This window comes from Dendropsophus ebraccatus, chromosome 6, assembly GCF_027789765.1.
Source record: "Dendropsophus ebraccatus isolate aDenEbr1 chromosome 6, aDenEbr1.pat, whole genome shotgun sequence".
Lineage (NCBI taxonomy): Eukaryota > Metazoa > Chordata > Amphibia > Anura > Hylidae > Dendropsophus > Dendropsophus ebraccatus.
The window spans coordinates 153,304,197-153,320,961 of NC_091459.1; the positions used below are offsets into that span (position 1 = coordinate 153,304,197).

At 44.4% G+C, this 16,765-nt stretch overlaps 1 protein-coding gene across 4 annotated transcripts in view; it reads right to left on the reverse strand.

Annotated features, from left to right (window-relative positions):
* Window positions 1-16,765, reverse strand: part of LOC138794572 (T-cell differentiation antigen CD6-like) — a 141,512-nt gene that overhangs the window by 98,544 nt on the left and 26,203 nt on the right. For all 4 annotated transcript variants that reach the window (XM_069973327.1, XM_069973328.1, XM_069973329.1 and 1 more), the window contains exons 2-4: window positions 13,894-14,190; window positions 10,534-10,842; window positions 10,151-10,447 (exon numbers count right to left, since the gene is read on the reverse strand). In XM_069973327.1, the coding sequence (XP_069829428.1) occupies window positions 10,151-10,447; window positions 10,534-10,842; window positions 13,894-14,190 (903 nt within the window). The remainder of the gene's footprint in view (window positions 1-10,150; window positions 10,448-10,533; window positions 10,843-13,893; window positions 14,191-16,765) is intronic.

Consider the following 16,765-nt stretch of genomic DNA (forward strand, 5'->3'; position numbering starts at 1 on the left):
TCCATTATACTGATTACTATACAAGATGCTAGGAAAGCTGGGTGACCTCTATTATACTGCCTACTATACAAGATGCTAGGAAAGCTGGGTGACCTCCATTATTCTGACTACTATACAAGATGCTAGGAAAGCTGGGTGACCTCCATTATACTGACTACTATACAAGATGCTAGGAAAGCTGGGGGACCCCCAGTATACTGACTACTATACAAGATGCTGGGAAAGCTGGGTGACCTCCATTATACTGACTACTATACAATATGCTAGGAAAGCTGGGTGACCTCCATTATACTGACTACTATACAAGATGCTGGGAAAGCTGGGTGACCTCCATTATACTGACTAATATACAAGATGCTGGGAAAACTGGGTGACCTCCATTATACTGATTACTATACAAGATGCTAGGAAAGCTGGGTGACCTTCATTATACTGACTACTATACAAGATGCTGGGAAAGCTGGATGACGTCCATTATACTGACTACTATACAGGATGAAGGGAAAGCTGGGTGTCCTCCATTATACTGACTACTATACAAGATGCTGGGAAAGCTGGATGACCTCCATTATACTGACTACTATACAGGATAAAGGGAAAGCTGGGTGACCTCCATTATACTGACTACTATACAAGATGCTGGGAAAGCTGGGTGACCTCCATTATACTGACTACTATACAAGATGGTAGGAAAGCTGGATGACCTCCATTATACTGACTACTATACAGGATGAAGGGAAAGCTGGGTGACCTCCATTATACTGACTACTATACAAGCTGCTAGGAAAGCTGGGTGACCTCCATTATTCTGACTACTATACAATATGCTAGGAAAGCTGGATGACCTCCATTATTCTGACTACTATACAAGATGCTAGGAAAGCTGGGTGACCTCCATTATACTGACTACTATACAAGATGCTAGGAAAGCTGGATGACCTCCATTACACTGACTACTATACAAGATGCTAGGAAAGCTGGATGACCTCCATTATACTGACTACTATACAAGATGCTAGGAAAGCTGGATGACCTCCATTATTCTGACTACTATACAAGATGCTAGGAAAGCTGGGTGACCTCCATTATACTGACTACTATACAAGATGCTAGGAAAGCTGGGTGACCTCCATTATACTGACTACTATACAAGATGCTAGGAAAGCTGGATGACCTCCATTATACTGACTACTATACAAGATGCTAGGAAAGCTGGATGACCTCCATTATACTGACTACTATACAAGATGCTAGGAAAGCTGGATGACCTCCATTATTCTGACTACTATACAAGATGCTAGGAAAGCTGGGGGACCTCCATTATACTGACTACTATACAGGATGAAGGGAAAGCTGGGTGACCTCCATTATACTGACTACTATACAAGATGCTAGGAAAGCTGGATGACCTCCATTATTCTGACTACTATACAAGATGCTAGGAAAGCTGGATGACCTCCATTATACTGACTACTATACAAGATGCTGGGAAAGCTGTGTGACCTCTATTATACTGACTACTATACAAGATGCTAGGAAAGCTGGGTGACCTCCATTATACTGACTACTATACAAGATGCTAGGAAAGCTGGGTGACCGCCATTATACTGACTACTATACAAGATGCTAGGAAAGCTGGGTGACCGCCACTATACTGACTACTATACAAGATGCTAGGAAAGCTGGATGACCTCCATTATACTGATTACTATACAAGATGCTAGGAAAGCTGGGTGACCGCCATTATACTGACTACTATACAGGATGAAGGGAAAGCTGGGTGACCTCCATTATACTGACTACTATACAGGATGAAGGGAAAGCTGGGTGACCTCCATTATACTGACTACTATACAAGATGCTAGGAAAGCTGGGTGACCTCCATTATACTGACTACTATACAAGATGCTAGGAAAGCTGGATGACCTCCATTATACTGACTACTATACAAGATGCTAGGAAAGCTGGATGACCTCCATTATACTGACTACTATACAAGATGCTAGGAAAGCTGGGTGACCTCCATTATACTGACTACTATACAAGATGCTAGGAAAGCTGGATGACCTCCATTATACTGACTACTATACAAGATGCTAGGAAAGCTGGATGACCTCCATTATACTGACTACTATACAAGATGCTAGGAAAGCTGGATGACCTCCATTATACTGATTACTATACAAGATGCTAGGAAAGCTGGGTGATCTCCATTATACTGACTACTATACAAGATGCTAGGAAAGCTGGGTGACCTCCATTATACTGACTACTATACAAGATGCTAGGAAAGCTGGGTGACCTCCATTATACTGACTACTATACAAGATGCTAGGAAAGCTGGATGACCTCCATTATTCTGACTACTATACAGGATGAAGGGAAAGCTGGGTTACATCCATTATACTGACTACTATACAAGATGCTAGGAAAGCTGGATGACCTCCATTATACTGACTACTATACAGGATGAAGGGAAAGCTGGGTGACCTCCATTATACTGACTACTATACAAGATGCTAGGAAAGCTGGATGACCTCCATTATTCTGACTACTATACAAGATGCTAGGAAAGCTGGGTGACCTCCATTATACTGACTACTATACAAGATGCTAGGAAAGCTGGGCGACCTCCATTATACTGACTACTATACAAGATGCTAGGAAAGCTGGGTGATCTCCATTATACTGACTACTATACAAGATGCCAGGAAAGCTGGATGACCTCCATTATACTGACTACTATACAAGATGCTAGGAAAGCTGGGTGATCTCCATTATACTGACTACTATACAAGATGCTAGGAAAGCTGGGTGACCTCCATTATACTGACTACTATACAAGATGCTAGGAAAGCTGGATGACCTCCATTATACTGACTACTATACAAGATGCTGGGAAAGCTGGGTGACCTCCATTATACTGACTACTATACAAGATAAAAGACCAAAATCCTTCAGCTCTTATTAAAGTTCATATCTTTTATTGTTGTGAATCCTTAAAATTACCAAAGCATTTCGAACCAAACTGGTTCTTATTCATTGTATCTATACAAAATATAACCATGGACAAAGTGTTAGTATACAAACTATTAAAGATAAATGCATGAAACCAAGTCCTTTGTGTAGCTAGATATACTGGTAGTCATATAGCTATGGGAAGCTAGACTATGATGAATTCTAACAAATATATAGGACAAAGAATCTGTAAGTTTATAGGCAAATAGTTAATAAACAAATATATCTCACAATAAATGCACATAACATGAATGTAAATGTCCAAAAATAGTCTTGACAGCTGCTAGATCACCAAATTAGCACATAGGGAAGAGGGAAGATCTCCAATATGAGTAACGCCATCACTTTGCTGAGGAGAGTGTTACCGCTGCTATAAAAGTTACTGTTTGCTAATGTATGTATAATGTATGTATGTATATTGTATGTATGTATAATGTATGTATGTATAATGTATGTATGTATATTGTATGTATGTATAATGTATGTATGTATAATGTATGTATATTGTATGTATGTATAATGTATGTATGTATAATGTATGTATGTATATTGTATGTATGTATAATGTATGTATGTATAATGTATGTATGTATGTATATTGTATGTATGTATAATGTATGTATGTATAATGTATGTATGTATATTGTATGTTTGCTAATGTATGTATGTATAATGTATGTATGTATAATGTATGTATGTATATTGTATGTATGTATAATGTATGTATGTATAATGTATGTATGTATAATGTATGTATGTATAATGTATGTATGTATAATGTATGTATGTATATTGTATGTATGTATAATGTATGTATGTATATTGTATGTATGTATAATGTATGTATGTATATTGTATGTATGTATAATGTATGTATGTATAATGTATGTATGTATAATGTATGTATGTATAATGTATGTATGTATATTGTATGTATGTATAATGTATGTATGTATATTGTATGTATGTATAATGTATGTATGTATAATGTATGTATGTATATTGTATGTATGTATAATGTATGTATGTATAATGTATGTATGTATATTGTATGTATGTATAATGTATGTATGTATAATGTATGTATGTATATTGTATGTATGTATAATGTATGTATGTATAATGTATGTATAATGTATGTATGTATAATGTATGTATGTAGTCAATCGGATCAGCCAGGGTGGTCGCTCACTATTCACTATTATGGCACTATTATCTTAGATCAGACATTGAAGGCCCAGCACTTCACCAATGCAAGTTCAGCCCAGAAGAAACACTATTGTGGCTTTTGAAAGGTAACAGGCATGGAGGGGCCCGATGTGCTGTTTTTAGTCAGGGACTGAGTTATGAAGGGTGCTATATAAAGAATACTATAAGTCGGTAAAAGCGTCTAGCATGAGGCGCTATTCTATAATACAGCCATGTCAAACTCTGGCCCGCGGGCCAAATCTCGCCCATGGTGCCATTATTTTTGGCCCACCAGGCAATTCAGAGTTTGAATTACATCTGGGCCGCCATGGCTACTATCTAAGAGACTATGGGGGAGGGCTGGCTACTATATAAGAGACTATGGAGGAGGGCTGGCTACTATATAAGAGACTATGGGGAGGGGCTAGCTACTATAGGAGACTACGGGGGAGGGCTGGCTACTATATAAGAGACTATGGGGGAGGGCTGGCTACTATATAAGAGACTATGGTGGAGGGCTGGCTACTATATGAGATTATGGGGGAGGGCTGGCTACTATATAAGAGACTATGGGGAGGGGCTAGCTACTATAGGAGACTACGGGGGAGGGCTGGCTACTATATAAGAGACTATGGGGGAGGGCTGGCTACTATATAAGAGACTATGGTGGAGGGCTGGCTACTATATGAGATTATGGGGGAGGGCTGGTTACTATATAAGAGACTATGGGAGAGGGCTGGCTACTATATAAGAGACTATGGGGAGGACTGGCTACTATATAAGAGACTATGGTGGAGGGCTGGCTACTATATAAGAGACTATGGGGAGGGCTGGCTACTATATAAGAGACTATGGTGGAGGGCTGGCTACTATATGAGATTATGGGGGAGGGCTGGTTACTATATAAGAGACTATGGGGGAGGGCTGGCTACTATATAAGAGACTATGGGGAGGGCTGGCTACTATATGAGATTATGGGGGAGGGCTTGTTACTATATAAGAGACTATGGGGGAGGGCTGGCTACTTTATAAGAGACTATAGGGGAGGGCTGGCTACTATATAAGAGACTATGGATGAGGGGTGGCTACTATATGAGAGACTATGGGGGAGGGCTGGCTACTATAGGAGACTACTGGGGAGGGCTGGCTACTATATAAGACTATGGGGAGGGCTGACTACTATATGGGACGCTTGGGGGGCTGGCCACTATTTGGTCACTATTGGGAGGGCTGACTAATATGTGGGGCAATTTTGGTTGGGTGGCTACTGCATGGGTCAATATTGTGGGGGTTGGCTATTACATAGGCTCGGGTTTAATCATGTCATAGCAATTTAACATGTCATTTATCATAGTGCTCAGCGCTGAGAGACGCACACCACTGACAGTGCCAGGACCGCTGCATTCACACTGCAATAATTATCAAGGTTGGCCAGCGACTTTGTCCAATTTTTTTATTTTGGCCCCCTGTGTATTTGAGTTTAACCCCCCCTGCGCTAATACATGACTACATGTTTCTTCTATCAAGTCTCAGGAATTAGTCACCCTGACCGAGTTCTGAACTGCCTAGACAGCCCCCCTGTTGGCCCCATATCTACTCTGCCCTGACTTACCCAAAACTATTGTCCAGGTATCTTAAAGAGAACCAATGCCATCACACTCAAGAGCAAACTGCTGACTTCAAACTTCAATCATGGAAAACATGATATGGTTTCCGGGGGAGGGGGGTGCCGCTAGTGAGGGGGCAGAGACCCCAGAATCGGCCCTGCTCTCAGCATATACACAGGGGAATATGTTTAATAAAAGTCAGCAGCGTTGCAAGTATATGGAAACGTTACTTGAAGAATAACTATGTACAAACCAATACAGGGGCATCTGATGATGAAGGATTGTTGGCTTGATCAGAGTCCTTAGCTTCGGGGGGGGGGGGGGGGGGGGGGGGGGGGGAAATACCTTGGTCACTATAACTTGGACCTGGTAGTTAGATAGGATTATAAGAAGAGAGTAGACAGACCTGTTCTAGGGACTTTGCGGTTTCCAGCCTTTATAAGGTAAGTGTGAACAGATACTTGAAGTTACTGAAAAGACTTGAAAGAAATGACTCTGGCAACGCTCACTGGCAAGTAGGAGGAAGACACATGAACACAATGACGTGAGAGCCAGGAGGATATGGACCAGGGCCGGACTGGGACTGAAAATCAGCCCTGGCATTTCAGAGCACACAGGCCCACTCGCCGCGCGGTGAAAAGTTATGAGAGGATGTTGTGAGTGCAGCACGGCTACATGTTGTATCATCACGGCCATGACTGGAATTACAGATAATACTGACTAATACCACCGCATACTGACTAATACCACCTCATACTAACTAATGTCACCACATACTAACTAATACCACCGCATACTGACTAATGTCACCACATACTGACTAATGGCACCAAATACTGACTAGTCAGTGTGTGGTGGTATTAGTCAGTGTGTGGTGGTGTTAGTCAGTGTGTGGTGACATTGGTCAGTGTGTGGTGACATTAGTATGTGGTGGTATTAATGTCACCACATACTGACTAATGTCACCGCATACTGACTATGACCACTGCTGCTACTGAATAACATTCACTGTACACAGATCACTATCACCTCATACAGTCATATAGAGGTGGATGCAGCCCTACACAGGTTCTATACACCATATACATCACAGTGCAGTTATATCAGGTCACTCACAGGGGACGTCTTCTCTGATCGGAGTTCTTCCCTTTTCATTTTCTTCTCCATCCGTCCTGGGTCATTATGAGAACTTCTCCGAGCCACGAAGCCACAGAATCTGCCAGACAGACATATTAGTCTCCTCACTCTGGCACCATCCTCATCTCTATACACACTGCACATCTGTATTGGCCCCTTTACACCCTCATTTAGTGGGTAGGCTGACTCTATGTGACCCCCCTTATAGTATATGGCCCTCCTCTCTGTAGTCCCTCCTAATAGATAGCCCCCTTATGTTGCCCCTTATAGAAGCCCCCCATGCTGCCCGCCTTATAGATTCCTCCCATGTTGTCCCCTTATAGATGCCCCCCCTTACAGATGGCCTCTCCTATGTTGTCCTCTTATAGATGGCCCCCTCTCCCCCTATACTGTCCCCTTATAACCCCCTCTCCCCCTATATTGTCCCCTTATAGATGGCCCCTACCCTTATAGATGGCCCCCCTCCCCCCCCCTTTATAGATGTCCCCCTCTCCCCCCCTCCCTTATAGATGTCCCCCTCTCCCCCCCTCCCTTATAGATGGCCCCTTCTCCCCCCCCCCTTATAGATGCCTCCTTCTCCTCCCCCCTTCCTTACAGATGGCCTCTTCTCCTTCCCTTTATAGATTGCCCCTTCTCTGCCCCCCCTTATAGATGGCCTTTCCCCCCCCCCTTATAGATTGCCCCTTCTCCTCCCCCCCCCCTTATAGATGGCCCCTTCTCCTCTTCTCCCCCTACCCCCATTGCAAAGCAGGTTTTAAAAAAAAAACAAACAAAAACAAACTCACCTAACAACACGCTACCCCGTCGAGACTTTGTCTTCCTGCAGCCTCTGTCTGATGCGCGGCTGCCGTGGTTGTCGCATCCTATCCCTGGCAGCGCGCGTATCATAGAGCTCTCTGTGTGCCGATGGCCGCGACTTCCGGCACAGTAAGCGTCTCTGTGCCGGAAGTCGCGGCCACAGCACACGCCCACAGAGAACTCTATGGTACGCGCGCTGCCAGGGATAGAACGCAACAACCCCGGCAGCCGCGCATTAGATGGGAGCCGGACGGTGCGCTGCCATTTGCCAGAAGTGCCCTATGGCCAGTCCGACCCTGATATGGGCGGTGAATGGGAGACCCTCTAACACTTCACCAATCCAACAGCAGGCACTAATACATACAGAGAATGTCCTACTGAGACTTTGAGGACATGTATTAGTCCTTATAGCTGCCTGGAAACAGGTTAGGGGGCTGAGGATGGAGTCTGACAGGATTACTGAGGTGGAGCAGGGAGGTTAGATGTGACTGGCCAAGCCAGACTACCAACTGTCAAGACCCGCACAGCCCTCTGGGTAGAAGGTGGGCGGAGCCAGCTTTCCCCTGGCCAATCACTAGAGTCTGAAGGGTTGCAGGAGAGGAGCACTGATCAAGCTCAACACTTGTTTACAAAAACAAAAATTAACCAATCAATATTCTCCTAGTGGGTTGCTATGGAAACTGTAATAACACTTTTACCTGTACCACTAGAGGTCAATACATACAATGCTCATTTAATACATTACCACAAGAGAGGGCAGGAAAAGACACAAACACATAGGCCCCAATACAGACAGTCCGGGGTTGCCAATGGCAACAATATACCTCCAGACACCTGACAATATATACCGGAATGGGCCATTACAGATGGACACATTGAGCCGTGACTCTCTGTAGTGGCCGGAATTCCTAAGTTTAGTCTGTTTCTTTACAACCAGCACAAGTCAGAAAATCTGCCTTTAGGAGACTGGACCTGGATACAGTAAGTACAGCTGTTATATAGCAGGGGACTGGACCTGGATACAGTAAGTATAGCTGGTATATAGCTGCCTTCAGGAGACTGGACCTGGATACAGTAAGTATAGCTGTTATATAGCACCCTTCAGGAGACTGGACCTGGATACAGTAAGTATAGCTGTTATATAGCTGCCTTCAGGAGACTGGACCTGGATACAGTAAGTATAGCTGTTATATAGCTGCCTTCAGGAGACTGGACCTGGATACAGTAAGTACAGCTGTTATATAGCTGCCTTCAGGAGACTGGACCTGGATACAGTAAGTATAGCTGGTATATAGCTGCCTTCAGGAGACTGGACCTGGATACAGTAAGTATAGCTGTTATATAGCTGCCTTCAGGAGACTGGACCTGGATACAGTAAGTACAGCTGTTATATAGCTGCCTTCAGGAGACTGGACCTGGATACAGTAAGTATAGCTGGTATATAGCTGCCTTCAGGAGACTGGACCTGGATACAGTAAGTATAGCTGTTATATAGCTGCCTTCAGGAGACTGGACCTGGATACAGTAAGTATAGCTGTTATATAGCTGCCTTCAGGAGACTGGACCTGGATACAGTAAGTATAGCTGTTATATAGCTGCCTTCAGGAGACTGGACCTGGATACAGTAATTATAGCTGTTATATAGCTGCCTTCAGGAGACTGGACCTGGATACAGTAAGTATAGCTGTTATATTACAACTAAAGTTTTTTCGGCTGCTACTCCGTATATACTTTACTTGCTGCTATATAGCTGGCTATTCACTTTCCCGGAATAGGACTGCAAAGGACCTCACCTGTGGGTGATCAGATGTTGCAGCATGGATAAAAGAAACGTATTCCAGCAGTCCAATAAAATCCGGTATTTATTGTGTCAACTGCATAAAATCGTTACATACAAAAATGTTTTTTGTATGTAACATTTTTGGGGAATTTAAACAATAAATATCGGATTTTATTGGACTGCTGGAATACGTTTCTTTTAATTCATAGCTGGTATATAGGAGACTGGACCTGGATTTCTGGTAAGTTCAGCTTTGTATTACAGCATGATAACAACAAGAAAAATAATGAGTGTATATTGCATACTTGCTTTATATCATATATATATATATATATATATATATATATATATATATATATATATGTTGTTATATACATATATAACAACAGTGGCACTTTAAGCAGTACTGTCACTTTAAGAAATGTTCCAGTAAAGCATTCAAGTGGTTACGTTTATCCTGGACTCAGACGGACAGAACACACCAACATATGTCCTTCTGCTGGGTGACACTATGAGCCATAATAGATGGACGGCTTGTATCTCTACACCAGAGGACGCCCCGTTGGGCTATATACTTTTAGGCTCTTTTGTAACAAGACAATAAGTATTGGACCGCTCTTACCTTGACATATGAGCCCGACAGCTTTGGAAGGGAGGCACATATGAGCCTTCTTCTTATACATATTGCAGTCCCAGGGGGATTTAGCGTTCGAGCAGATTACAGATGCATACATACTAGGGGAGTGCTCATGTCTTGTCTGATTTTGGAAGGATCCACATCCAAGATAGTTGCAAAGCATATTAGAATCTTCTTTAAACCAGTGGTTATCACAGATGGTCGCCCACACTCCATGGAGATAAACCTCCACACGGCCCGAGCAGTTGTTTGTCCCTCCAGACAGCCGCACATCCCGATAATCTGCATTGTGGGAACACAGAAGACGAGACAGGTTGTAGGCTCGCTGACCTTATACTGGGCAGGAAGGAATGGCTGTAGCCTCTCACCTGCACAGATGACTCCCGCATGTTCACCCAGGGAACACTCTTGTTTTTTATGTGCTGAACAATCCCATAGAAGATTTTCACCACCTCTGCAATCTACTTCATTTAGATGGATTTCTGCGGGTCCACTTCCAAAATGAGACCCTCCCAGTGCCGATAAGGCTGAACCACACTTCAGGTGTCGACACGTAACCTCTGCATCCAGGGCATCCCAACCATCATGACACACAGAGCCCCAGACTCCATCCATGAAGATCTCCACACGACCAGCACAGGGACCATGAGATCCTGAGAGGCGTAAGATGACTTGCTCTGTAGATGATACAGACAATGACACCACTGACAGGTCTATAATAGAATATAAAAATAGGGATAAAGTGAAGAAATGCCAGAATCTCCCACTTGAAGTATTAGAGGAGTTTTACCTCCTGAGCTGCGCTCTCTAATGATGGTCTACAGCAGGGGTGTCACACACAAATACACACTGGGCCAAAAGTAAAAGTTTGGACTAAAGGCCCTATTACACAAAGCGATCATCATGCACAATGTCAGCTGATCGTTGTCTTTCAACATGTTAAAACGGCAACGATATAGATAGCAGCGATATGCTGACATCGCTCTGTGGAATAGGAGCACCGCCGCTATCTTCTATAGGCTGCCCCGAAGATCTAGTGATCACCCAGGCAGCCCCCCCTGCAGCTCCCCATGGCCCCCCCAGCTCTTACCGGCTGCAGACACGTGTAATAGCCCCGTCAGCGAGCAGGAAACAAGGAGCAAGCAAGCGCTAACCCGTCGGCACTAGTTTGCTCCTCTGCATCGCCCCGTAAAATAGCGGCTTAAGTTGCAGGCGAACCTCGATATATACTGAAGTGTGCAACTAGCATTTCTGGCCCTTTCATAGCGGCAGTGCGGTGTGCGTTACCCAGCGATATGCACTTCAAAAATGATATGGTAAATACCCACAATAGTCTCATCTCATCGTAATAGTGCCCCATACAATAGCCAGCCCCCTCAAAGTAGTGTTCCATACAGTAGCCAGCCCCCACAATAGTGTCCTATACAGTAGCAAGCCCCCCCAGCAGTGTTCCATATAGTAGCCAGCCCCCCACCCCCAGCAGTGTCCTATTAGTTACGCTGGCCGATGTCACCCAATGCACCTTGTGTCCATATACACCTTCCTGCAGCTCCTGCTCAGCTCTCTCCACTCCTCACACTCTCAGCGCAGCCGCATCTCACAGAGCACTGGGTAGCGGTACCTTCCCTCCTGCTTCATAGCTTGTCAGAGTGACCCTCAGCTGCGTTGTGTCCTGGCACAGGCAGCATGGTGACATTATCCACTCAATCTCTGTGTCTTCTAGCGTTCCCATCGATCTTCTATCATGTATCATTTTTTACTCACAGACCTTCCGCAAATTGTACCATCAGTAGGCGCTCAGGCCTTGATGAATGTTGCGTAACTTTTGTGCATAATTTCTTGGCTAAATAACTATGGTAGGAATGAAGCACTGCTGCATAATTTTACACATAAACTAAGGAAATCACAAATAAATCTAAATAATAATGTAGCTAACATGAAACCATGTCTCTGACCACAAAAAAAAAAGAAAAAAGGTGCAAAAGCCTTCATAAAATGGCGCAAACACAAAGATACATGTGTATCATTGCATCCAAAGTGCTATCAGCAGAAGCATCTAACTGCTATGTCCCTATAGCGCACGGGTTATGCTTATCTTCAGCCTCAACGTTGTTTTTCTGCAGTTTCATCCATATGCTAATGAGGCGTTGGTACGGTGGGGGCGGGGCTAGCCCCCTCAGGCAACCGATCAGCCCTGGACAAACCGCCCCTTCTAATGAACGTTCTTCTGGCACTTTGCAGCAATGAGTGCCAGATTGACACCACTGCAGAGCGCCGGATGAAGAATATAAATAATAATAATAATAGGGTCATCAGTGAGGGTAGTGGCCCCTCAAAACACTATATTGTCTGACCGCGCCCAGTCTCCATCCAGGGTCCGTACCGCGCCCAGTCTCCATCCAGGGTCCGTACCGCGCCCAGTCTCCATCCAGGGTCCGTACCGCGCCCAGTCTCCATCCAGGGTCCGTACCGCGCCCAGTCTCCATCCAGGGTCCGTACCGCGCCCAGTCTCCATCCAGGGTCCGTACCGCGCCCAGTCTCCATCCAGGGTCCGTACCGCGCCCAGTCTCCATCCAGGGTCCGTACCGCGCCCAGTCTCCATCCAGGGTCCGTACCGCGCCCAGTCTCCATCCAGGGTCCATACCGCGCCCAGTCTCCATCGAGGGTCAGTACCGCGCCCAGTCTCCATCCAGGGTCCGTACCGCGCCCAGTCTCCATCGAGGGTCAGTACCGCGCCCAGTCTCCATCCAGGGTCCGTACCGCGCCCAGTCTCCATCGAGGGTCAGTACCGCGCCCAGTCTCCATCCAGGGTCCGTACCGCGCCCAGTCTCCATCCAGGGTCCGTACCGCGCCCAGTCTCCATCGAGGGTCCGTACCGCGCCCAGTCTCCATCCAGGGTCCGTACCGCGCCCAGTCTCCATCCAGGGTCCGTACCGCGCCCAGTCTCCATCCAGGGTCCGTACCGCGCCCAGTCTCCATCGAGGGTCCGTACCGCGCCCAGTCTCCATCCAGGGTCCGTACCGCGCCCAGTCTCCATCCAGGGTCCGTACCGCACCCAGTCTCCATCCAGGGTCCGTACCGCGCCCAGTCTCCATCGAGGGTCAGTACCACGCCCAGTCTCCATCCAGGGTCCGTACCACGCCCAGTCTCCATCCAGGGTCCATACCGCGCCCAGTCTCCATCGAGGGTCAGTACCGCGCCCAGTCTCCATCCAGGGTCCGTACCGTGCCCAGTCTCCATCGAAGGTCAGTACCGCGCCCAGTCTCCATCCAGGGTCCGTACCGCGCCCAGTCTCCATCGAGGGTCAGTACCGCGCCCAGTCTCCATCCAGGGTCCGTACCGCGCCCAGTCTCCATCCATGGTCTGTACCGCGCCCAGTCTCCATCGAGGGTCAGTACCGCGCCCAGTCTCCATCCAGGCTCCGTACCGCGCCCAGTCTCCATCAAAGGTCCGTACCGCGCCCAGTCTCCATCCAGGGTCCGTACCGCACCCAATCTCCATCCATCTCTACTGTCATCTGGATCTTTAGTAAAGTTTATCTCCATTTGGGTGTGTCTGGGCTGTCTCACCTGTACACACCATATAACTGTTACTCCCCTTCACTGTCACCTTACCGACAGAGTAGCTGTCAGTACTGATACTTCTACCATACTCAACCCATCCTCCCCATGGGCATCACAGGGGGACAAAGAAGTCTAGGACATGAGATGAATTTATGACATTGTTACCTGAGCAGTTTAGGAAGGCGGCTCCATGACACTCATCCTCCGCTGCCTGCGAGAAGCTGCAGTTCTTTATGTCATCTAATGAGTTACACGTGACATTCAGGAATGGAGATGAAACATTCAGTTCTTGGCCAGTCATATGTAGCATTGGTTTCCCACAATTCTTCATTCTGCATATGCTTGCAGATAAGTCACCATCTAGAGCTGTCTTACATAAGGAATGCCATGCGTCCTCCATCCAGACCTGAACGACTCCCTGGCATCTTCTGTCTGACCCATATAACCGGATGAAGGGAGATCCTGGGGAAACAATTGTGGTTACACATTATAAATTCACATACTGCCTCATGTATCCTAGCCGGCTGTACAGCTGCTCCCATGTAGTCACCATCCATACCGTACGGGCCGTTTCTGGCTTGGCCATCATCAGACTCAGCCTTTCATCACAGGACCATAGCTAAGTGACTATATCCACCTGTATCTGTTACATTTATCATATCTCCTAAATTATGAGCACCTATTGATTATCACTATTTAACTTGTCCCCCAGGGTTATCCTAGGGGTACGCCTATTGCTATTCTTTCCTATACATCTGCTTGTGTTTGGGATCCTGTTGGGAGATGGTTGTGGTTGTATTCCTTGGCTGACTATATTTATCAGTTTATCTTACTGTTTGGCAGTATATATTGTTACCTAGCATCTTAGGTCACGCATCTATTTTAAGTATGTGTACTCAATACGCCCTTTGCTTTACCGCAGTGAAATTAAGTATAAGTTCCCTGATGAACCTGTGAGATATTTACACATATCCTTCCAGGGGAAACGCGTTGGAACATAATAACTCATTGTTGATATATTCTGAACATAGCGATACTCTATAACAACATCACGTTTTTCCTCTTATCTATGGACATACTTACCCTTTTTGTATATATGTATATAGTTTTCTTTGGACACCCTGTTAAGGAGGTGGGTTCCCCAAAAGGCAGGGAAAGATCATAGTTTATCTAGAACAGGGCATACATTCCCTGTGTCCGTTTTTTCTTTTCCTTTTCCCTGTGTATGACCCTCCCATCTATTTTGGGTTTATACCCCCCTACTCTTTGTTTGATCCAACACTTTTTCTATTGTATTGTTGATATGTAGTGTGAATAGGTGTGGACCATTCTGAGGCTTGCACCTTTTTAACTATTATAATAAAAGTTACATTTTAGTGTTATTTGACCCACAGTGGTCTCCTGTCTACGGTGATATTACTAATACGAATCACTGGCTCACACCCAATCTGGGCTGACGGACCCATTAATCCCTTTTTCTTTCCGCTCCTTTGTAATTCTACACATTATAAACACAGAATACAGCAATTTGAAGAATGACCAGTTTCCTCCATCCAGACCTGAATGACTCCCAGCCATCTCCTGTCTGGGATCTGGGGGTCGGTGTTGACCAGGTTAGGGTTCTGCTGGGTTGCACGTTTTACACTCTGCTCGTGGGCCGTAACATGAGCATAGATTGACACTTGAGCATATTCAGACACCATGTTGCCATGAACACTCCCCATTTGCTGACCAACACAAACACAAGACTTTGCTGCTTTGGACCCTCCGGCAGCTGACAAGAGGCACACAAACAGGAAGCATACACACAAGACTGGGGCCTGGGCCGTATAACCAGATAGATAGATAGATAGATAGATAGATAGATAGATAGATAGATAGATAGATAGATAGATAGGAGATAGATAGATATATAGATAGGAGATAGATAGATAGGAGATAGATAGATAGATAGATAGGAGATAGATAGGAGATAGATAGGAGATAAATAGATAGATAGATAGATAGATAGATAGATAGATAGATAGATAGATAGATAGATAGGAGATAGATAGATAGATAGGAGATAGATAGATAGGAGATAGGAGATAGATAGGAGATAGATAGATAGATAGGAGATAGATAGGAGATAGATAGATAGATAGATAGATAGATAGATAGATAGATAGATAGGAGATAGATAGATAGATAGATAGATAGATAGATAGATAGATAGATAGATAGATAGGAGATAGATAGATAGATAGATAGATAGATAGATAGGAGATAGATAGGAGATAGGAGATAGATAGATAGGAGATAGATAGGAGATAGATAGATAGATAGATAGATAGATAGATAGGAGATAGATAGATAGATAGATAGGAGATAGATAGGAGATAGGAGATAGATAGATAGGAGATAGATAGATAGATAGATAGATAGATAGATAGATAGGAGATAGATAGATAGGAGATAGATAGATAGATAGGAGATAGATAGATAGATAGATAGATAGATAGATAGATAGATAGATAGGAGATAGATAGGAGATAGATAGATAGATAGATAGATAGATAGATAGGAGATAGATAGATAGATAGGAGATAGATAGGAGATAGGAGATAGATAGATAGGAGATAGATAGATAGATAGATAGATAGATAGATAGATAGATAGATAGATAGGAGATAGATAGATAGGAGATAGATAGATAGATAGGAGATAGATAGATAGATAGATAGATAGATAGATAGATAGGAGATAGATAGATAGATAGGAGATAGATAGATAGATAGATAGATAGATAGATAGATAGATAGGAGATAGGAGATAGATAGATAGATAGATAGATAGATAGATAGATAGATAGATAGATAGATAGATAGGAGATAGATAGGAGATAGGAGATAGATAGATAGATAGGAGATAGATAGATAGATAGATAGATAGATAGATAGATAGATAGGAGATAGATAGGAGATAGATAGGAGATAGATAGATAGATAGATAGATAGATAGATAGATAGATAGGAGATAGATAGATAGGAGATAGATA